Consider the following 25794-nt stretch of genomic DNA (forward strand, 5'->3'; position numbering starts at 1 on the left):
TTGTGACCATGTTTTAAGAGGTAAATGTTCAACTCTAATGTTGCACAGGCACAATCTTTGTTAAGAAAAGTTTCCTACAATTTCTTATTCAATCTATAAAACAGTGGAATATTAAGGTATTTATCATTGAAAGAATGCATGTAATAGTGAGAAACTATACAGTTTTGTTATATAATGTTATAAAATGTTAAAAGCATTTGCCCTGGGGTCAGATTAGAAGGTTAGAATCCCAGCTCCAGCTTTTACCAACTCCGGTTTTCTGGGCAAGCTACCAAAATTAGGAAAGGGAACTAATCCATGTAAAGAATACAATATATCATTTGACATATAATAAGCCCTCAATAAATATTAACTATTATTATCAATAATCATCTTCATTTGATATTAATCTCAACTGGTATAACAGATTTTAAGAACCAAACATTTATTACATTTTAGATGGAATGTGCTATATAGAGACACATTACAAGATGAATCCAATTTCTCAAACGTGCTTCTTTTGATTTTGAATATAATCCATATCCATATTTTAAGAATGACCCATTTTTATGCCTTTCAGCAGTGTCTTACACAGTGTTTTATTATTGCATGTCATTTTCTGAAATCCTGTGAACCAAAATGTCATTGACAGGCACACACAAAACACATCTACCGTCTCACAGAAAGCAGAGTGAATGTTCACAGAATTTCTATTCTATGACTGGTTTAAACCTAAATTCCAAAACATAATTCTTCCCAAACATGTTAAAAAGCATTTTGGTAGTGAGTAAAGCAATAAGTAATCTATGGCCAGTATACTGTTGTCATTAGTTCTGGTTTAGAGACTCCGGGCCTTTTTGACCCTCATTTTTATGCAAACAGTAAAATTCAGGTTATAATTAATGTAAAAAAGCAGAATTAGAAGGATAATAAAGTCAAAAAGGTTATTATGCATACTCTGGAACTAGGGACATAAACTCCTTTGCTCAGTGATGGCACATTTAACTCAGATCCTTGGAAACTCCAGTTGGCTGAGCCCTTTCAGGACCCACCCACTGCCTAAGAACAACAGATGCCCTCTTCAGCAAAACATTGGCCAGATTCACTGCATTTATGCACTGTACTATTTGTGTTTTCTATGTAATAATTTCTCCCCAGGGTATCCTGTTTTTCAGTATTTTGAAACGAATTAATAGGGCAAAACTATAATAATTAATTACAGGCAAAGCATAACACTGAGCAAATTATTATGCTGAAATTAGTCTCTCTATATACAACTTGGAAATACTTTTTCAAAGTTTTTTCTTCAAACACAAATTCTCTGAAATTTCAGTGTTAGATGAAATATAAACCAGATTATCTCACAGAACTAATGATGCAAACTACATTAGCAATCAGACCCTACACATCTTTGTTCAAAGATGGTACTTGATGTATTCATACTAAATAAAAAGACACTTCCCATGGTAGAGAAGGGACTGCATTGGTTAGGATAAACATTTGTTGATTAGAGGGGATTTGTTTTTAAAGAGACTTAATTGGCATAAAACAAATGTTTTATAATCACTATTTCTTTTCAGTTGATTCAAATCCAGTATTTGACCGTATCTTTTGAAGACACAAATACATCACTTATGCACCAAAAAGAATAAGTAGAATTTTTCTTCTTGAATCTCATAAAACTTATTACACATTGTACAGGTGTTCATCTTAAAAGTGATAGTTAACAATCTCATGATATAGTGGCTTGAAAAAAGTAAAAGATATGTCTTACCTCTTCCCACTGATGTATGTATCTAATTAACCTTGAAAGTCGCAACAAACGCAAGAGACTGAGAATTTTTGTAAACCTCACAATGCGAAGTGCCCTGGCTGTCTTGTAAACTTCTGAATCCATTCCTTTTTCTACAATGAGAAAGATATAATCCACTGGGATTGATGAGATGAAGTCAACCACAAACCAGCTTTTTAAATAATTCATCTTGATCACTTTAGGGTCCAGGATGATTTCAGAACTGTCTTCATTGACAGTGCCAGTCCTAAAATTCATTATCAGGTCCAAAAGGAAAACTGTATCTGATGCCACATTGAAAATAATCCATGGTGTTGTTGTTTGTTCTGTAAAGAATGTGATTCCAACTGGTATGATGACCAGATTTCCAACCATCATTATAAGCATTATTAAATCCCAATAAAACCTACAACAAATAAAAAAATCAGATTTTAATAGACAATAACCATTCTTTGCCCCATCATAAAGAAATTTAATGACTTATGGTTAAATAAATGAGTATAAGAATGAAGTGTTTGTTCTGTAAATATGGTAACTCCTTCAATGGTTACAAATTAAAATCTAATTAATATATTCCTAAAGCAATGCATTGTTTATAGAATTCTAAAAATTATTTGATATAAAATATTACAGAAATAAATTCAAGAACACTCAATCCTCCATTTACCTGATAAAAGAACAAAGACAACCTCCCCTATATTTAACAAGTAATATGCATGGAAATAAAGGAGAAGCATAAAACAAGAAGATCTACCTTAAAAAAATCATTTTGGGGAAGACTCTTTAGAGATGCTTTGAAGTACTTTACATGTCAAATTACCAATCAATCAAACACTAAGATACTAACAATACTGGTAATATAAATTATATCTTAGGAGTACAGATTAGGTCAACCATAAACTTTAGGCTAGCCCATGGCTTCATAGTACTCCAAATATTTATGCTTCCTTCTTTTTTAGTTTGAAATGAGAAAAACCAATTTTGTTCTGAGGTTAAAAATAATTGAACAGACTACTCTAGGTTTTAAAAAAAATTTTATGTTTTATTTATGTTTGAGAGTAAGAGAGACAGAGCATGCGTGGGAGGAGGGGCAAAGAGAGAGGAGACACAGAATCTGAAACAGGCTCCAGGCTCTGAGCTGTCAGCAAAGAGCCCGACACAGGGTTCAAACTCACAGACCATGAGATCATGACCTGAGCTGAAGTCAGACATTTAACCGACTCAACTACCCAGGTGCCCCGAGACTACTCTAGATTTTAAACTAGAATCTACTTAAAACTTGCACTTTTACCACTGTTTCATTGAACAAATACTTTAAATATATTCCCTCTATTTTTCTAAATATTTCTGCCTTAAAATTTCTGATTTAATTTTCAACATGTTTAAGATTACTAGCTGCCTTTTGAAACATTCTCATCTCACCTTATATTAAAATTGGAAGGAAACCAGGAACTTTATTCCAGGTTAACACAGTGTAATTGAATTCATTGAAGATGATTGTAATGTTATTTTCACGAGGGTTATTTAAAGTCTATTGACCCTGTAGTGAACAGACTGCATATTTGTTACAAGTCTATACATATAAACATGAAGAAGCAGATCAACTAGCACAACCCTATCATCATGAAATAGTCTCCAGAAATATGAGTTACGTCATCCTGGTCATAGGTATCCTCTTCTGGCAGTTTTGTTGTGTAAATGATGTAAATTTCTATGACAGAAATTTCTGTTAACCAAGATACCTTTATTTTACATTACTTCTCCTTCTTAGACTACTTGGGTTACATTTTGGCAAGATATACAACTGCATATACCTTTCATAGTTACTATCATCCCGACTCTTGGGATAAAAGTAGTACAAGAAAGAACTGTAATAGGTCTTCTCTCCCCTTGTCCCTACCCCCAGGATTATGTAAAAGTAAATGCTTGTCGGTTTGAAGATTTCATCAGTCTTGGGTCAAAACTTATCCTCGCATTTATAGACAAGTATACATATACCCACGCCAATCACACATCATGCACTGTCAATTTCAATAACATATTTTCTCTTTTTTTTTCCTACTCTTTTAATGGAAATGCAAAATGTGCCACTGAATACACCAAGGACAACGGAGAGATGTAGAGGAGATGCAATATTGTAATAGCTATTTCCCAAAGAAGTGACATCATTGAACATTGAACTCTAAAATGAAACCGTGTGTACCCTGAGGATTTTCACTTTTCTGGACACTCTTATCAGTCCCATCTGTGAGCTTGTCTCTCTAACCTCCCCTTGAAGGCTGCTGGGTGTCACGCGTAGCTCTTTTATCTTCTCTTCTACACATGCTCTTTGAGCAATATCACACACTCATCCATGTCTTTATGATTAATTCATAACTGATGACTCCAAAGCTCCACCTCCAGTCCATTCCTGTCTTGTAAGCCTCCTAATCCTCATAATCAGCAGCCTATTAAGTCTATCCCCGTGCATATCTCACACTCATGTCTTACAGCAGGCACATGCTCAAACTCATCTTCTCCTTGCATATGTATTTCTCACATGTCCCCTATGCCAGGGGATGGAACAACTCTATACCTTATTTGCAAGCCAGAAACCCCGGAGGAATCCTAGAAGACTCCTGGCCTTAAATCTGTTCAATCTCACACTTGATCAGTCACCAAGGCTGTTTGGTTCTTATATCTATGTATAAGTTGTATTCATCCATTTGCCCTTTACAATTCCCACTGCAACTATCTTCAACTAGAAATTCTCACCAGCTGTTTAATTTGGAGACAAGTTACTTAAATGCTCTCATCTTAAATCTTCTCATCTGTAAAATGAAGATTATTATAGAAACAGGGTTTTCTATACAGATCAAATGAAATAATACATGCACATCATATATCCTAGCATATAACAAACTGTGGTACACAATGCCGGTGGCCTACTTTGTATTCATTTACCTTTCCTTACCAAAAGAAATCCAGTTTTGTGGGGAGCACCCAGAAGCCCACTGAAAGACACTCACTTTTACAGACATTCTTGCATTGCTCTCATTAAGACAGAAGATATTTTTAAAGAAAAACAACACATTCTATCCCTCTTACTCAATAGAAGAAATGAAGAGGATAAAGTGCCATCTAGTATTGTTATAGCAATAATTTTTATCACACCATAGCTTTTTATTAGTGGTACTTAATATGGTCTGAAGCCATCAGGAATCTCATTATCAATATAAAGCTCTATTAAACCTTATAATTTCCTTTTAAAGTATCACTGACTCTATTTTACAGACATAAACACAGATCTTGTTATAGACTTTGCATAATATAACACTTTCTTGAGTTAACATGGATTCATTCCTTATCTAGCCAAGGAAAATACAGTTGTCACCCACTCTAAAAGTATGATATAACTTCTGTTTTTTTAAGCAAAGAATATGCTTCTGAAAAGTGACCTCATGAGACTCTCTTGTCTACCTGCCCACAAGTTTCTTTTCTTGACTTTTTGCTCTGAAATATCTCTTGAATACTCAGGCTCAGTCTTTTCCTTAATTTTCAATTTCTGAGTCCTATACATCTTAGTATGGAATAATCTTTCCTATCAATTCCTCTTTCTGTTCCCATTGTCATCTACTTTGGGCAGAACTAGTGCTTGCTTAGAATAACTCAAGCCTCCTGTCTACGGAATCTGGTCAATTCTACCCATCAGTCCCAGAGCGACTTATCTAACACATAACTTGCCAGGTCAAAAACCATCAATGACTCTCTTGGGGCGCCTGGGTGGCTCAGTTGGTTAAGTGTCCAACTTCAGCGCAGGTCATGATCTCACAGTTCGTGGGTTCGAGTCCTGCGTCAGGCTCTGTGCTGACAGCTCAGAGCCTGGAGCCTGCTTCGGATTCTGTGTCTCCCTTGCTCTCTGCCCCTTCCCTGCTCATGCTCTGTCTCTCTCTCAAAAATAAATAAACATTTAAAAAAAATCAACGACTCTCTTAAGTAAAAATAACTCAGCATGGTTTTCAAGGCATCTTCCTTCCCTCCCAGCCTTTTCTTTCACACTTTATGGCAAGAACCTCATGTCTTAAGCAAGAGAGTACATGCACTTCCCTTGGCATCATGCTCACCTAGGTACATGTACAATAGATAGTTTCTTCCATTCTATTAATTCCTTTTCCCATTAGCACTCTACATACCCTTCATGCCTTGTTCTGACACTGAATTTCTTAGTTGTTTTTTTTTAACCCCCAGAGCAACATATATTTTCAGTATGCTTATTTTAGTTTTGCTTTTGTTACTAATTATTTGTTTTTATTTCCTCCATCACTACTGGGTTCAAGTTCTTTTTTTTTTCTAATTTTATTAAGTTTTCAATTTAATTCCAGGATAGTTAACATACAATTTGTTTCGGATGTACCATATAGTGATTCAACAATTCTATACAGTGCTCATGGATACAAGTCCTCTGAAATTCAAAACTGTATTTTATCTTCTGTTTAACCTCTGCAGTGAATGTAGACAGTATATAGAATAACAAATGCTAAGAAGATAAATTAATTGAATTTTGACTGGAAACATACATTTCAGTAGGGATATATAAAGTAATCCTTTTTATAAGACAAAAAGTAATTAATGTAGCAAATAATTTCTTGACTTATTATTTCTATAAATCTGGAGTTTTACTAATTGAGGATTTTTATAACATAGAAGACATTAAGGCAAATTAAAAAGGAAACAGAGATTAGTAATATATTATGAGGCTAGAAAGCCTGAAAACAAAGAAGTTTTGGATTTGATTCTTGGTTTGGTGTATTGTATTTGGTATATTGCTTCCATTCACCCTGCTTTATACAGACAACATTTATAAAAGCCCTTAGTTGGACTTTGAAGGCAGAGTAGGGTTCAAATCCTAGTTCTACTAGCTCCATAGGTTTGGGCAGGGTATTTAACTGCCTTGAACTTCTTCTACTACTCTTGAGTTTCTCTTCAGGAAGACTGTATGCATTGATGTATGCATAGTGTAGAGTACAGAACCTGTTATATAGAAAGTTTGTCTGAAAAACCAGCAGAGAGGGAACTCACTGGAAAACAAGTCTTGACCATTACAGTAGATTACCTAGGTAACCATTTTTACCTGTACTGAAAGTAGACAAAATAGACAAAATAAAATAGTATTTCAATCATAATTAATGTATCACTAATAGCTGTAAGCTTAATTATCACTGAGAAATTATTTTTTGTGTTAAGAATCCATTTTCCCCATGAATTTTTAGAGGAGAAAAAGCAGCATTATAAGGATTGATCTGTGATATTAAACTTTAAAGAATTCAAAATTCAGTGATGCTTCTTTCTTTCTTTCTACCCACTTGTATCCCTCTAAAGCTTGTGGTAAATAAAGATAACCCTACTTCCCTAACAAAAGTTTCTCATCATCCTTCAGGCTTCCCTTCCCCTTTATAATACCTGTAGTAGTTGAAATAATCTGATGCCGAATATTTCTAACTTAAGGCCTTAAAGAAAATTTTAAAACTACCGTATTTCATTACTCGAGGTGCTTGTCTTTAAATTTGTCTCTCTAACTATTGAATGAAAGACTCTCTCCCCACCCCACCCCCCATTGGAATAAAATATTTGTAAGTGGAATGGAGGAAAGAACTTCTGGTTAAATCCTTGATAACAGATTTATATGTGGCTCCTCTTTCACCTACGGTTGAAGTCAAATTATGTAACAAACCTGTCCTATTTCTCACTTAAGACTCATTCCTAAAAATTACATTTTTAGATATGAACCATAACTTGGCCATGTTTCTAAACCAAATTATTTATCAATCTAAATAAATGAATATCCAGCTGGATTTATTTTATTCAACATATAGTCCTTGCAATTATTTTTCAAATTTTATTTAAAACTGATTCAATTTTTAAAAGTCCAATAGCCTGAGGATTAGATACATATCTTTTTTTTTTTTTTAACTGAGGTACAGTTGACACAAAATGTTACATGAGTTTTAGGTATACAACACAGTGATTCAACAAGTCTATCTGCTGTTATGCGGTGTTCAACACAAGCCCAGCTACCATCTGGCCTCATAACATGCTGTTACTATACTACTGACTACACTCCCTACACTGCACCTTTTATCCCGGTGACTTACTCATTTCATAACTGGAAGCTTATAATTCCCACTCCCCTTCACCCATTTTTGGACATATCTGTTGAAAAATGAAGTGCCTTATCGTAAATACTGTCTTCTTATAGTACTATCAGTGGCAATTCACCCTGCCAAATCTCAGCAACCAATACCTGAACTTTGATCTGAGGGGTTCTCAGACATCCTTCATCACCTTACAAATCTCACTACTTACAGAATACTCATATTGGGGTTGATACTTTATAGGACATGTGCCTTTCCTAAGCTTTGCAAAGGAGTCTTTCTGGGGCGCCTGGGTGGCTCAGTCAGTTGAACATCCAACTCTTGATTTTGGCTCTGGTCATGATCCCCGGATCATGGGATTGAGCCCTGCATTGGGCGCTGTGCTGAGCATGGGCCCTGCTTAAGATTCTCTCTTTCCCTCTGCCCTTCTCCCCTGCTTGTTTGTATGTTCTCTCCCTCTCTCTCCCTCTCTCTCCCTCTCTCTCTCTCTCTCTGTCTCTCAAATAAAAATAAAATATAAAAAAAAAGAAGTTTTCTTAATCAAGCCTGTTATTTGCTCTAATGCCTTGATATCCTGCAAGGCCACATTATTGCCTATGGGCAGTGTGGAGTGAAGATACACAGAAAAACAGAGAAAACACAGACAATTCAAATACAGGCTATTTGAAGCAAAAATATACTAGCTTTCTTAACACAGTAAAACATTCCTAAGATCCTAACTGTGGAAAAAATTAACCTAACATATGGACAAAACTAACTTAAACTATATTTGAAGACATTTAGATGTTTTCAAGTAAACATAGCAATTTACCCAATGAGAATATGAGATGGGTAGAAGGTGCAATATGTTTTAGCTAATCTTATTTATTAAAATGAGCTAATGGAATGGAAATTTAATCCCTACCAAAGTAGTAAGATCTGTACCAATCCAGGAAGAGTAAACAGGTTTTCTACCTCCCCCTTCTGCAACTGCATTTTCTCCTTGTGTGTTAATCTTCTAACTGCCAACATTAATGGCCTTGTATTGGTACATTTACTCTTGCATTTTACAGTGTTGTTTACTCCTCCTACCTGAAACTCTCTCAAACCTTTAGTTTCTCAGATTCTGCATTTTCGTAGTTTCTCACTTGTACTTATAAATTAGCAGAAGTTTATTTTCCTCAACCTTTATCTGACTCCTCTTCTTCCTCTATTAAAGTAGGCAGTCTATGTGATCATCTCACCCAGATTTTCAACCCTCCATTTACTCCCTCCTTTGGTCACATCAACCCCCAAATGCTAATACGTGAACATAATTGGTCAACGTAACTAATATGTTAAATAAGTGGTTCTCAAATCCATCACTGGCCTTAACTTCTGAGATGGAGTTATGGATTTCTAACTATATTCATGATAGTCCAAATGGAACAGCCGTCTCAACAGGGTGAAATCTACACCAATTAACCTTATGGCCCCCAAATAATTCCCCTGATATTTTTACTTCTGTTTATTATAGCATAGCTACCACTGTTGCTGCTGCTTCTGCTAATGCTTCTTCTTCCATCCCCCACCCTCCTCTCTTCTTCCTTTCAGTCACTCACGAGGCATAAAACTTAAAAAATTATCCCTGACTCCTCTGTCAGCCAGCTCTGGCATTTGATCGTTTGCCCAGTCTTACATCCTTCTAATACAATAGTTTTCATATGCAGCTTTTCTCTTTGTTCCATTGCCAGCATTTTACATGAAGTTATTATATCATTATTCTGCTTACTAATTTTCCTGTTTCTACCTGCCCTAGTAAATTACTTTCTATTTATATCCAGACTTTCCTATTGCATGCAAAATGAAATGTAATCATCCAGAATCTTCTAGTGTATCCCAAATCTATATCTTGAAACTTATCTTTTTTTGTACATACATGGTCCTTAGCTAAATTTAAAAAGACTATTTTCCATATTCTTTCTTTTTGCCACTGCCTAACAAATGTCTGGGATTTCCTCTTCCTAAAATCCAAATTCAACCTCCACATTTAGTCTTATTACTGCAATGGTCAACCTAAATTTAATGCCACTACTCTCTTTTATCCAATCCCAGCCCAGGTGGGGTTCATCTCCTCCCTGCCTCTAACTCCTATCTCAATTTTTCTATGTGATTTCCAGCATTTGAGAGCTCCTACAAATGAACAGTGAATATCTTACCAAAATATGGTACCAATAATAATTTGGCAAAGACCATTTAATAAGCGATGTCTGAAAATACCGCTCTTGAACTTATTCCTAGCCAAACTATAGGCCAATCTTCTTTACACTTAAATTGCCTAGCAAACAGTAGATATACTTCCAACTTCCCAATGATCAAACCCAAATTAATCACATTTATGTTAAGAAGGGGTTGTTACACCATTATAAGATTTTAATTAAAAGACATGATCATTTGTTCCTTTAAATGGTTTGGAAATTAAACAGGTATAAACTTTTTTTTTTTATTTTATCCTTGAGTGGTAGGATTATGACGCATATTTTCCAACTTTTCTAATTTTCTTGTTTTAGACAACGGAAAGAAAGATATCATTCAAGGGTATTTTCATTATGGCATTCAAATTTACTTTAAAGGAAGGCCACAATTTTCATTCCACTGAATCAAAACACCTGTTTACTCCCAATTGTCATGCATGAAATATATATCTGCAAGTCTATATGGCTTTAATCAAAAGGCACAGAATGGAAAAGAACTCCTTAAAGATTAAGTAGTTTTATGCTGCAGTTTTCTATCTTTATGATGACATATAGATTTTCCATAAACATCAAAATCATTAACTTATAAAAGATGAGTACAAAATATATAAAATAGTGCTTAATTTTAGAGTTCTTTAAAAACAGTCTAATCTAAAACTACTCCTTAGTTTCTTAGCCTTATTTAATTTACCGTAAGTGATTTTTTAAAATTGTATTCTCCACTGTGACTCTCAGCATTTCATTCCTTTAAGGAAAGCAAAAATATTGTGAGTGGTCATGTCAAACAAAATGTGTGCTAGCACCATTCACTCTAGTGTAAAATTCATTAAGTTGACATCCATTTTTTTTAACTATTTCCAAGGATGGACTAAAAGAAACTCCATATTAACTAACCTTACCACTAGATAGTCCCATGACACAGACATTGAGGACACCTTTATTTTAAAGTTCAATTAAATGACCATTAGTTCCTAAGGGCTTTATATTTGCTGATATACTTTGGTCCAATCACTGCAAAATTTTGCAGAGAAGGAAGATGACTGACTTCTTCCCCGTCTGAATACATAGCTAATTTAAAGGTTTATTCAAGTTGGAGGTTTTAATTTCAGAATAATTCTTCCCTCATTCGTGCCACAATCTTCCCACCACACTGCTTGTTCTCGAATTGTCCGGTTTATCTTTCTCGTCACTGATAATTTAGGTCACTTCCCCTGTGTTTGTTACTCTGCAAATCTCAAAAAACCCTTATCCTCTTTGTTCATTCCTAAGCCGCCAAAGCCACACAGATCCTTTGTATTACTGCTGCAGCTTGAAGGTGTGATGGAAGGTTCAAAATCAGTATCAAAGTACATTATTGTGTCCTTAAGTCTGAAAAATGCTTACATTTTATGGAAGTTTTTGAATGTGTTCAAGATCCTGATTTCTGCATATAATTCACCTCACTGAATACTTAAAAAGAAAGCAACATAAGGGTGATAAAGTATAGGTAAGATTTATTTCTTTTTAATTTTTTTAAGTTTATCTATTTTGAGAGAGAGAGAGAGAGAGCAAGCACAAGTTGGGGAGGGGCAGAGAGAAGGAGAGAGAATCCCAAGCAGGCATTAGTGCACAGCCCAACCTGGGGCTCGAACCCATGCACTGTGAGATCATGACCTAAACCGAAATCAAGAGTCGGATGCTTAACCCACTGAGCCACGCAGGCGCCCAACATTTATTTCATAATAGGCGCTTTGTTATTTTTTTTTTTTCAACGTTTATTTATTTTTTTTTGGGACAGAGAGAGACAGAGCATGAACGGGGGAGGGGCAGAGAGAGAGGGAGACACAGAATCCGAAACAGGCTCCAGGCTCCGAGCCATCAGCCCAGAGCCTGACGCGGGGCTCGAACTCACGGACCGCGAGATCGTGACCTGGCTGAAGTCGGACGCTTAACCGACTGCGCCACCCAGGCGCCCCATAATAGGCGCTTTGTAAACACTGTCTCATTTGATACTCAAATTAAAACGTTGGCAGCATTATCTAAATTTAAGAGGAAACTGAAACCCAACCAACTAAGGTCTGTTCTTAAATTCTTGTAGGCAGGAAATGAGTAAAATTGCTTTTGAACCTATGACCAACTTTCATCCTTATATACCTTCCACCATATTTGATGCTTGAATAAATGATTCAAGAATATAAGAGTAATATTAAACAAGCACAAAACTTTCCCACACTTTGTAGCATAGTAGGGCAGCACAACCAGACTTGCACCTGTCCTTATCAGTTACCTATCTGAAATGAAAACAAAAAAATCTGCCTTGGCCTGCAAAGATATCTCACTAGTGTATAAACCAAGATCAATTCACATGCTCTAAAGGCAAAAAGCATTTGGAAAAAAAAAAGTCAAATTCAGTACCAAATATTTTATTCAGGTGGTTACATTCCAACAAATATGTACTGGCTACCCTCTGCACGGTAGATATTGTCCTTAGCACTCTGAGAAGGCAAACACATATTATGTACAAACTCAAGAACTTCCAACTTAATAGGAAAATGAAAACTTGTACTTAAATAAGACTAGGACAAAGTTTAAGACATGTTCATAAATAGTACACGGTAAGCACTCTGGGTTTCCAAAAGAGAAAAACAATTGGTCATCCATTTTAAAAAGTACTACTATTAAAGAAATTTACAGAAAGCATTTGCTGAGGAGGTCCTGAGGTTGCATTTTATTCACGGCACAAACATTAATTTATCAACAAATATGTTCTGCTTCCTAGGCTTGTCATTAAGCACCAAAGAGAATTAGACACAGCCCCAGTCCTCAAGAAAAGAAGGTCTAGGAAAGATAAACAACAATATTTTCTTTTTTTTTTTTCAACGTTTATTTATTTTTGGGACAGAGAGAGACAGAGCATGAACGGGGGAGGGGCAGAGAGAGAAGGAGACACAGAATCGGAAACAGGCTCCAGGCTCCGAGCCATCAGCCCAGAGCCTGACGTGGGGCTCGAACTCCCGGACCGCGAGATCGTGACCTGGCTGAAGTCGGACGCTTAACCGACTGCGCCACCCAGGCGCCCCAATATTTTCTAAAATATTACAAGTTCTATGATAGACATAAAAAGAGCAATCCTAAGATGGGCAGACCAAGGGGAATGATCAACTCTTCCTTGGGGGAAGGACAGAAGAACTGGGCAGGATTTCAAAATCAGTAATTGATACTTACACAACTACAAAATCTTGTATGGGTGTGCACAATGCCACACATATTCACTGAGTATTAAAAACAATCCTAATTTCTAGGTTACCACTAGGAATACCAAGAGAAACAGACACAATGTAGAGTTAAAGGGACTGAATGCCATGAAATCTATAAGGTCTGGTGGTGCATTTACGTTTTAGTTAATGCTTTAGCTGTTCCATTATAAAACAAATCCAAGGCTACATCAAGTATTTTCTCTTCATATATTTTAAAACCCTGTTTTCCCAGTTAAAATGAAGGATCATGATCAAGCACAGCCAAGAATGTAATCAAATAAAAGCTCAATTAAAAATGTTACATTCTTAGGGGTGCCTGGATGGCTCCGTTGGTTGAGCCTCCAACTCTTGATTTCGGTTCAGGTCATGATCTCACAGGTCGTGAGTTTGGGCCCATGTGCTGTTAGACCACAGCCTGCTTGAGATTCTCTCTACCTCTCTCTCTGCCCCTTCCCAGCTCATGCTCTCTCTCTCAAAATAAATAAATAAACATTAAAAAACTTTAATGTTACATTCCGCTTATAGTTATAGATTTTACACTATTATATTTCCCTGAAAATACTTTAAAAAATCATCAGTATCTACTTCTTTTTAACAAAAGACTTTTGAAGTTGAAAATTATTCATGTCCTAGATTTTAGGTTCTATACAGATAAATAGAAATATTACTTCCATTTGGCCTATGATTTTTCCCTGAAACAATAATAAAGATGTTATTTCATACTTAAATTACATTGAGGTTTTTACCCACTGGCAGCTGCATATTATCTGAGGAGCAGACTGGGTGATTCGTCAAGTACATGCTTCCACCAGGAACAGATGTTCCCAGGTTTGTAACAAGTATCAAGGGTATGTGGGCAGAGTACCATTTACTGTGGAATATTTAAGAATTGAGGACCAAGTTTCTTTAATTGTCTGGGTAATTCACACAAATATCCGGGCATATTTTAAGCAGACCTGCCAGTAGGAACAATTTTCAGTCACCTACAGATGAATCAAATGAATATGCACTCCACATCACTTCTGCTCCCCTATATGTGTGTTTCTGCATAGCTTTCACTTGAAATATGTTTGGCATCTTTTCTTTCATCCCTTCCTTCTTCATTCAGTGACATTATTAAACGTTGTGGGTTTTTTTGTTTGTTTTGTTTATTTGCTTTAACAGACCATATATCCAAAATAGGACGTTGCTCCATAGATAACTGAATCCTATTAATAGGCAGGTCTTATATGTGCTTTTTTATGTAGCCCATTGCCCTGCAGGAAATTTTAATTTTTTTTAATGTTTATTCATTTTGAGACACAGAGAAAGTGTGAGTGGGGGAGGGGCAGAGGGAGAGAGAGAGAGAGAGAGAGAGAGAGAAAGACAGAGAGAAAGAGGATACCAAGCAGGCTCTGTGCTGTCAGCACAGAGCCCTATGCAGGACCTGGTCCAAGGAACCACAAGGTCATGACCCTAGCCAAAATCAAGAGCTGGTCGTTTAACAGATTGAACCACCCCAGGTGCCCCTGAAATTTTAAAGCTAATTATAAATTTATTAAATCCTACAAGAGGTTTTCTGTTTTGTACATTTCAGTTCATTTTTAAAAGAAACGCCTTCACCTTCAGGTAAGTGACAGGCTGTGTGTTTAGCTTCTTCAACAGCTAAGAAAACAAATAACAAAAACAGAAAACTTGTGAGGAAATAAAATTTCTGGGTTTTCTAGGTACCAGAGAGATAATTGGGGGGGGGGGGAGGACCCAAGAACTGATCTTATATATGTATCAAAGAGAACAATACTTGAAATAATTATTTTGTTGCCTTTTGAGATTACCAACTAAAAGGTCATTATTTCAAAACCCGTAGGGTGTTACAGAATCACAAAATATTACAAGAGAAGTATCAACCTACAGAATATGTTCATGAGAATTAAATCATACCAAACTGTTGGCAATTTAAAATCGATGTAAACATCTTAATTTATATTCCTACCCAATATTTCTGACCTTTCTCTCACTAATTCTCAACCTGCTCACGGAGCTTTAGACAGGCTAATCTAATTACTTGTCCTTTGCACCTCCTTTTCCTAATTTCTTCTGCACAACTGCTCCCTCCAAGAGTTTGGAATACACTTCATCCCTTTCTCCTCTTCCTTAGCTTCTGCGTCCTCCAGCAGAACAACCCACTTTAGCATAATCGTGAAGTCTCTGAGCCACAGTCATTCCTCTTTTTCCTCTGAACCTCTGTGACACACAAACCTCAGAATGTATAAAGCCTAATCCAAGGTCAAGCTGTGGCATTTCCAAAGTATCTTTTTAGGTGGGTGATGTGGAAAAGGGATTTAGGATTTGAGTAAAACTATTTCCTCAGCCAACATACTGCCTTTGCTTAGAGTTGTAATTGTTGTCCAAATATAAATAAATAAATAAATAAATAAATAAATAAATAAATAAATAACAACCTATCCTAAAGATACTTAGTCACATTTCACGTAAGATTGCAAAAAATATTTGGGCAGGCACAAGCTCTCACAAGCCATCTCTTGGTATTTTATGGAAAGCAATGACTATGCCTTAGTGATGGATTGCATTTAAAAGCAAAACAAAAGAAAACAAAACCAAACAAAACCTGTTACAGTGCAGTGTACATGCTAAGATCAGGAGAAGTATTCCTAAACTGAATGAAGAAATAAACTCTACACTTGGCCAAGTGCCCCAGTCATACAGTCTCTAAGTACCTTGTCTTTTCCCTCATACACGCGTGCGTGTGCACACACACACACACACACACCTTTGTATTTTTATATGCATGTGGACAATTTTTCTAAGGTATATTTCTCCAACTACTGTAGATATACTGTACTCAGAAATCACACGTATTTCTATTTCTCATTATATCCCCATTGTCTAACACAGTGCCTGTAACTACAGTGAATCATCTAAATATCTACTGAATAAATGAATGCATGAATAATTCAAGGTATTAAGAAATAAAGGAATTGTGGGACACCTGCGTGGCTCAGTCAGTTAGGCGTCCAGCTCTTGATTTTGGCTCAGGTCATGATCTCACGGTTGGTGAAATCAAGCCCCATGTTAGGCACTGTGCTGCTTGGAATTCTCTCTCTCTCTTTCTGCTTCTCCCCCATTCGTGCTCTCTCTCTTGGTTTCAAAATAAATAAATAAAACTTTAGAAAAAAATAAAGGAACTGTATTATAATTTCAGCATGTAAGTATCTATCTCTTGAAAATTTTAGTCTGTTTTGGGGACCTCAATATCATGAAAATGTGGACAAGCTGGAAGATGTCCAGAAAAGAATGGGGAGGAAAGGTGACTGAAGAAATAGAAAGACTAACTTCTGAGAAAAGACTTAAAAAACTGAATTCATAAAATCCAATTAAAACTGTGAAACAATGTGAATAGATTCCACACATTGTTTTAAGTAAATAAGGACTTAGTTTAACCAGTATAGCGAAGGAAGAGCCATGGAGCCTATATTGGCTGGTCTTATAAACCCCAATGGCTTTCATGAAATGAGCCACAGAAGGGAATGATAAGAATGCTTAAAAGGATATTTTTTAAACATCTCGGAGGCCTGAGGCTACCGAGTGATTGGTTTGAGATCTGTCTTAAAATCTTCCCAGAAGCCTACGCTAGTCAGTTGGATAGAAGCTGCCATTCTCACACTGTTTGCTAAACATCGAAGGGTTTATTGCAGTATTATTTACAATGGCCAAAGTATGGAAGCAACCTAAGTGTCCACTGAGAGGTAAATAAAGAAGATATAATGTGTGTTTATGTATATGTGTGTATGTGTATGTATATGTATATATAGGTTGTATACGTGGTATGTATATGTGGTATACATATATATGTAAGATGGAGTATATATGTAATATAATATATAATGGAATATTACGCAGCATAAAAAAATATGAGATATTGGCATCTGTGACAGCATGGATGGATTATGCTAAGTGAAATAAGTTAAACTGAGAAAGACAAATATCATATGACTTCACTCATGTGGAATCTAAAAAAAAAAAAGAAAAAAAGAAAGAAAGAAAAAGAAAAAAGCATGCAAACAGAAAGCAGAATCAGACCTATAAAAACAGAACTGATGGTTTCCAGAGAAGGGGGTGAAAATGGGTGAAGGGGAGTGAGAGATACAGGGTTCCAATTATGGAATGAATAAGTCATAGGAACAAAAGGTACAGCATAGGGATTACAGTCAATGATACTGGAACCGTGTTGTATGGGGACAGATGGTAGCTACACCATCTGTGGTACTCTGCTGTGTGGTGAGCACAGCATAATGTATAGAGACATTGAGTCACTAAGTTGTACACCTGAAATTAATGTAACATTGTGTGTCAGCTATACTAGATTTTTTTAATACGGGAAAACTATTCGTTTCATGCCCACTTGTCTTATATTACTCCTCCTCTGAGTAAAATCCGTATGTCAGATTTTAAAAGAAATAAAGGTATTATTTTAGAATGACAAACCCCTTTACATTTAAAACTACTGAGTTTTCCAAAGGAAAAAAAATCAAGAAAAGTAACAATGAGTTGAGATATTTTAAATATTAGTACAGCGTCAAGCATACTGTAGGCTCTGGGAAAACATTAACAAAGATTGATACTGTTAATAAATTCACATCACATTAAGTTGTAAAACATGTATTAAGAGAAAATCATGCCTAGGATCAATATAAAATGTTCTGCAAGTTATCAACGCAAACATTTCTAAGACATTCTGAACTGATGAAACTCTAGGAACTCATACTGGTAAGATGAATCAGTGTGATAGCTCTATTTTGCTACCTTTCAACTTGGTTGTTAACTACTATGACATTGTAGGAGTTTGTCAGACAACAGCTATTTATTTCCCAATTGCTATAAAACAACTTAGTATTCATAAAGTATTTTCACAGTAATCATTTTTGTTGTATTTAGTCAACAGTTCTGTGAGATGTATAAGAATGTTTTATTAGTTCTATGTTTACAGAAGAGAAAGCTGAAACTAAATGGTATGTGACTTAGCCAAAATCACTTGGCTAAGTATTGGCATCTGAGACTTGAAACCAGGTTTTCTGGTAACTGATCCAGGGTTCTGCCCAATCTAACACTATGCATCATATTTCTTTTTATTTGTATTTACTCATATTTTTACACAAAAAATCAATTATTTTTATGCCATAGCCATAGCACAAGTCTCCTTATATTCATCAGAGTGACTTAATAGAAAATAATTAGTACTGAGGTGCCCGGTAGCTCAGTTAAGCATCCAACTCCTGGTCTCAGGGTCATTGGATCAAGCCCCACAATGGGCTCCACACTGGGCATGGAGCCTACTTAAAATAAATAAAAATAAATGAGGGGCACCTGGGTGGCGCAGTCGGTTAAGCGTCCGACTTCAGCCAGGTCACGATCTCGCGGTCCGTGAGTTCGAGCCCCGCGTCGGGCTCTGGGCTGATGGCTCAGAGCCTGGAGCCTGTTTCCGATTCTGTGTCTCCCTCTCTCTCTGCCCCTCCCCCGTTCATGCTCTGTCTCTCTCTGTCCCAAAAAAATGAATAAACGTTAAAAAAAAAAAAAATTAAAAAAAAATAAATAAAATAAAAATAAATGAAAATAATTAGCACTAATTATCAAAGTAAACTGTCACAATTGCAAAATTATGTATTTATCCCTGCTTCGCCTCTGAATATGTACTACTGAACATGCATCCTAGATAACAGATCCATAATTTGGACAGGCAATATCCACTTATTTAATTCCAAGCTTTATGTATATTATCAGGCAACCAAGCATTCTATTGAGTAGCAGGAATCTTATTTAATAAGCATAATGTTGTCTTTTTGCCCTATTGTTTTCCAACTTAGTTGCTCTTTACTTTAAAACAAATTTATAGGGGCACGTGGGTGGCTCAATTAGTTAAGCAACTGACTTCAGCTCAGGTCATGATCTCACGGTTCATGAGTTCGAGCCCCGCATCGGGCCCTGCACTGAAAGCGCAGGACCTGCTTGGGATCATCTGTCTCCATCGCTCTCTGCTCCTCCCCACCTCTAAAAATAAGTAAACTTAAATTCTTTAAAAAAAATTAAAGTAAAATAAAAAGTAACAGTTTTATAGAAAAATAATATTCTGCCATTACCTTGAAATATTTGTGTCATATTTGTGTTTATATTGACCCAAATAATTCCTGGTGTTAGAAAAAAAAAAATCCACTGAAGAATAAGCAGTGTGACAAGGCAGAAAGAAGACTAGCTTGTATGCACAAGTGCTGAACTTCAGGTATTTAGTAGTACCTAGACCTTATAATTAAAAATTTGTGTCTCTCTGGATATCTACCTTCTTCCTTGTAGAAACTGAACCTGGACAGTCTCCAACAATCTTCTCAAATCAGAGTTTTACTTTGTAGGATATATGTGTGTGTCATAGCAAGAATCTGAGAGTCCTGAGGCCATTTTTAAGAAATTTAACATGAAAACTAACTTAGGGAAGGCATAAAAGAAGGGAGTAAAAAATCCTTGTGAGGAAAATATAAGATGTGGGACTGCCTGGCTTCGAGGAGAAGGAAGCTAAGAGAGTCAAACGAAACTCCTGTGTCTTACGCCAGAGACACCAGACAATGATAGCAAGGAAACTTTGCAGTAGAGGTGGGGGAAATTATAAATTCCATTTTGGACATAATGTGTTTAGTCCGTTTCACATTTGCATGATGGAAGACAGAACTATACTGTTTTAGAATTCAGAACGGATGCCAGGACTGGGGAAACAACTTTAAGAGTCTTTGCATAGATTTGAAAACTGAATCTACTCATGGGAGAACATGAGCCCTCCAAGGGGGCAATTACAGACAGAAAGGAGGAAAGAGTCAAAGTGATGGTCATGAGCCAGTCCACTCTTGGGCAATAAGAATATGAACAAGGAAATGAGGCTGGATGGAAATCTCTGAGAGAAGGAAATGGGGACTTGGCATAGGGAGAGTGCAAATATCTTTCCAAGAATAATGGAGTGACTAATCCATTTAGTTTATATTTCTCTTTATAAATCTTAATAATTAATATATTTTTCTGTCATTTATGTGCATTAGTGTGATAGTGAAGTTTTTCTAAAATAAAAATTGAATACTTATTAAGATTCAGTTTTAGGAATAAACACGTATTTGCATTATCTGTCATTAAGCTAGATTTCAATAACCTAAGCCAAGAGAGGACAAGTTTTCATGTAATTATACTGATCAGTATGAAATGCTATGTTTGAATAATTCACTTAAACATAGTATTGGTAGTACGTATTTCTCACCTCAATCCAATAAAATTTTATTTTATTTCAAAAAAATTTGTGATCTTTTATACTGTGCAAGACATCATGCATGACAAGTGTAAGATGTATGAACATGACTACAATGCAAGTTACAACACGATCAATTCAGATGATAATTAATAGAACATAAACAAAACACTCTGGAAATCCAGGAGAGAGGGAAACTGAGAAGTGAGTTTAGGGAACTTAGTTCAGGGAACTGGAGGAAACTGCAGAAAAGTGACACTTAGCTAGCTGGTCTGGGGATTTTGATAGATGAAGATGATGTGGGGCCAGAGAGTGCATTTCAGATGGAAAAAAAAAAAAATGGATTAGGAAAGTCCCAAAGGGAGTAGATAAAGGGACTGTAGCTTCAGCATATGACTTATTCCTGCCAGATAACAGGTGCTCCAAATATATCTGTCGTATTAGTGAATGATCAAATGAATGAACTGGCATGCTAGCCTCGGAAAATCATATGATTCAACTAGAATGTAAACTGTATCAAGATAAATAGAGGTAGTTTGGGTTATTCATGATGTTACTGTTCTCTGCACACCGCCAAAACTCGAGCTCAAACTGCAGAAGGCTGAACTTAAAATTGAATTATTAAAAATTATTGATGATAATATTTGACCTGAAACATAATCTGTCATATGTGATACCACAGACATTTCAATAGCTATTGTATCAAGCCAAATCTTGAAAATGTGCCTTGGGGCACCTGGGTGGCGCAGTCAGTTAAGCGTCCGACTTCAGCCAGGTCACGATCTCGCGGTCCGGGAGTTCGAGCCCCGCATCAGGCTCTGGGCTGATGGCTCAGAGCCTGGAGCCTGTTTCCGATTCTGTGTCTCCCTCTCTCTCTGCTCCTCCCCCGTTCATGCTCTGTCTCTCTCTGTCCCAAAAATAAATAAACGTTGAAAAACAAAAATTTAAAAAAAAGAAAATGTGCCTTTTTATTATCTTAAGTTTCCCAAAGCTTTATATTGTTTTCACATAAAATGTGTATAAAGATTACATTCATCTTTACGGGCGTGGCTTAGTTCTTCTCCCAACAAGAGGGTCATGAGCACTGATCCTAGTTTAAGAACCATATGCATACAAGTGAAAGGAGTGATGAAATGAGTGTGAATGACTGGGAATAATTGATCTTAACAGCTGGTTCATTTTCATAGGCTCAGCCAATAATTACTACTAAGCTTTGTGATGAATTCCTGAAAATGTGATTGAATGCAAAAAATGTAATATACCTACCTGCTGTAAAGGGAGAGCGAAGGGGTTGAGGAATCTAGATCTGACAGGTGAGATTTGGACAGGGGAAATGAAAGGGGCAAGAGGAATACAAATATGCCAGTATTTTAAGTGTGGAAGTATTTGAGAGGCTGGACAGAAATCAACTCTTGCAGAGCCAAACAGTAAATTCTGGAGAGAAGTTGGAAGTAGAGAGGAATAGGCAGAATGGGGTTCAATTACAAAGGAATTTAAAAGTAACCAGAAGAAGTTGTAGTCAATATGGAATACAAAAGGAAGATTTGGAAATTCTTGAAGAACTGAGCAGCATAATGAAATAAGACTTTCTTTTTCTTTCAGAAATTTTCCATAAAAGCAGTGTAAATAATAAAATGGAATGGAATATGAGTTCAGTTGGAAGGAGGTGATAGAAGTATGGTGTGATGGGGATGATGAGAGTCTGACGAGGTTGGAGACAGTGGGAAGAACGAAGAGAAAAGAAGTTCTGCTTTTCAATAATACCTAGTACAGAAATGGAAGGAAGGGTGGAAATGGAACATGATTCTACGATTCTAAGTTTCTAACCTGGGAATGTAGAATCAAGTTGTTAAAGGTGAAGCCAGGTAGAGAAATTAGTAATTGGGAAGATCTGGTTTCATAGTAAGATTTCATTCACTTTTGGACATGTTCATTTTGGACAAGCTAGAAGAACCCAGTGAAACTATTCTGGTTTAGTTGGGGCGGGGGGAATGAATCTAAAGAGTAGGAAGACTGATGATCAGTGGAGGTGCTGGTTTAGGAATTACGTGAGCAGAAGTGATGAGCGTTGGGTACAGGAGAAATAGAACAGGGGTTAATGAGGAGACAGAAAGGTCACAAAGAAGCAGGTAAAACAAGGAAACATGAGATGCCTAAAACTTGAGAATTATAAAAATGGAGACTAAAGTTTTTGACTGATCATGCAAAATTAGGTTACCATTACAAAAGCAATGGTAATGCCGTAGTATGAAGAACAAATTACAAACTTTTTATTATTTTGTATATTTATATGACTTTTCAGTGTTCCTCCTCTTCCAATGTGACTGGATAAGTGAAGGTATATATATTTGTTTTCTACTTTTCAAGACTAGGAGAAATCTAATCATGTTTGAAAGCTGGTAGTATGGAAACTTTTTATCAAAAATTTTTAATGTTTTACTTATTCGAGAGACAGAGACAGAGAGAGAGAGAGAGAGGGAAGGATGGAGCGGGGGAGGGACAGACAGAGAGGGAGACACAGAATCAGAAGCAGGCTGAACTATGAGCACAGAGCCTGATGCAGGGCTCAAACCCACAAACTGCAAGATCATGACCTGAGCCGAAGTCGGACGCTTAACTGACTGGGCGACCCAGGTGCCCCGGAACCTATTAATACACATAGGTTTGAAAAGTAAAAATGCAGGAAATGTAGTTGTAGATGATGGAGGAAAATGGGACATAGACTAAAGTGGAGAAATTTTCTTTGACTCATGGATGTGATATATTCAGTTCACACAGACTGAAGAAAATGAAGGAAAGGCAAATTTAGGAACATAGAGGGGGGAAAAAAGCCCTGAATCTTCAAATTATGCTTTATTGGAGGCTTGTTTTCCTGAAGAAAAAAAAAAAAAGTTAATTGCCACATTCTAAATCCAACACATTCCATATTTTTTAGTTAAACCATGGAAACTAGAAGAGAATTTTAATTCCTAGTTCAGGCCCTCAGCTTCTCTAAAATACTGCTCTCAAAGGAGCTTTTGAACATAGTGCATTTTCCTTAAAGGATAGAAGCATTAGTCCTCAAGATGGAGGTTGCTAGAAGGAAGTAATCTTCCATTAGAATATTACATAATTCTGGACCATGAATTTTAATAGGATAAATTTGTAAATTACCAGATTCCTATACTACTCAATCCCAAGGAAGGCTCCAATGACCATACTATCACTTGCAAACATAAATTTCTCTAATGTTTGATTTACATCAAACATAAGCTCTATTATCTCAGGATTTATCTGCTAGGGGACAAAAAAAACCCTTCATTTTCCCCTAGAAATGATTAAATCCTCCTTTTAATGTATGTTTTTCAAAATATACGAACAACACATATATTCACACAATTCTACTATGCAATAAATTACAATGTATTTATCCACAAGAGGGAGATTTCCTCCAAAATCAGTTTTATTGAAAAAATACTAAGTAAACAGCACATGATGAAATGGATTCAAACAAATACTCCTAAATCTCCCTTACTTTACAATAGTAACTGACACATATGGATAATACAAGGAATTTAAGGACCATTTTAAGTCATACTATCAAATTATTTTTAATATAATACCAAGCATTTTAATTCGTTGGAAAGTGGCAATACTCGTATTAGAACATCTACTAAATGCATTCTCAATCAGAAAATCCAAGCCCACTTCTCATTTTTGAAAGAAAAAAATATTTTCCATATACCTTTCTTAATATCTCCCACTACCTTTTCCTTTCTGTTATGAACTATGTTGAACCATGTGTTTGAATTGTCTGTTTTCTTCTATCTCCACCACCCAAACCCTACCTCTCCTCAAAGTCTAGTTCTAATACCACCTCCCTCCATTAACTATAACTTTTTAGCTTGAAGTAATCACTCTGTTCTATTAACCCTAATGCCCATTATCAGAAAAGCATTTTCAATATGCATAAGATCTGACATTATATATATATTATTAAAGTAACATATAAATGCTTCATCCCTCAACCCTCCCATCCCCACTAGACTATAAGGCCCCAGATATCAAGATTCATGTCTAGTTTTTCTTTGAATGTATTTTAGTGCCTAGTACATGGTTGTATATAGTTATAACTCAATACTTATAAGACTCAATACTTATAAGTTGAATGAGTTTTGATAAGTGTAATATTCTTCAATAACTACCACATAGAAAAAAATCATGAAGGTGGAATCAATCCCAGTTGTCATATAATTATTCAATATATTCACTTTCAATAGTAAAACTTTAAACAATAGCTAAACATTAAGACTTTTTATGAGACTGGCGTAGTTTCTGTTCTGAATTACCACTGATACAAACAAGTCAGTGATGGCAGAGAACCTGCTATTGTTACATTCAACAATTTTCTTCTTGCAAAGCCACTAAATCTAACTTAGAAGATAATACATGTTTTTCCCTAGCTGCTTTAAACTTTATAATCCATGTAAGAAAAATGTCCATGCCAAGTAAGTGTTAAAAATTCTTTAGTTAAAATCTACATTTTAAAATGCTTTTTCTGGGGCGCCTGGGTGGCGCAGTCGGTTAAGCGTCCGACTTCAGCCAGGTCACAATCTCGCGGTCCGTGAGTTCGAGCCCCGCGTCAGGCTCTGGGCTGATGGCTCGGAGCCTGGAGCCTGTTTCCGATTCTGTGTCTCCCTCTCTCTCTGCCCCTCCCCCGTTCATGCTCTGTCTCTCTCTGTCCCAAAATAAATAAAAAAACGTTGAAAAAAAAATTAAAAAAAAAAATAAAATGCTTTTTCTCCTAATTTCAAAAGTGTCATGAGGAAATGGGAGGGGGAAAGAGAAAAACAGTGTTGTGGAATATAAATTATTCAACACTGCATCTATCTGTTTAAATGAGTTGAAACTGGAATGCACTTGACCAGTCACAAAACACCACAGGACTGTGTGGATCGTTTAGGCTTGTGCCTCAAACTAAATGTGAGCATCCTATAAGTCTACTGTGCACAGACAAAGGCTGCCTTAACTATTGGTATACCTGTGCAGAAGGTGCTAGAAGTTATTTTATTATACTCATCTACAAAATTCTGGGTTCCTTAGTGTTATTTTTAACACCAGGATAATGAACTTCAAAAGCTAGAAATAACACAGTAAAATCTTCCTCAAGCCTTAGTGAGCCTGACTA

At 36.2% G+C, this 25794-nt stretch overlaps 1 protein-coding gene across 1 annotated transcript in view; it reads right to left on the reverse strand.

Moving 5' to 3' along the window:
- HCN1 (hyperpolarization activated cyclic nucleotide gated potassium channel 1) overlaps positions 1-25794 on the reverse strand; it is a 393972-nt gene that overhangs the window by 342901 nt on the left and 25277 nt on the right. The window contains exon 2 of the mRNA XM_086678519.1: positions 1754-2177. Within this exon, the coding sequence (XP_086534645.1) occupies positions 1754-2177 (424 nt within the window). The remainder of the gene's footprint in view (positions 1-1753; positions 2178-25794) is intronic.

This window comes from Puma concolor, chromosome A1 (genome assembly GCF_028749965.1).
Source record: "Puma concolor isolate L17-30 chromosome A1, mPumCon1.1.hap2, whole genome shotgun sequence".
In the NCBI taxonomy this organism is placed as follows: Eukaryota; Metazoa; Chordata; class Mammalia; order Carnivora; family Felidae; genus Puma; species Puma concolor.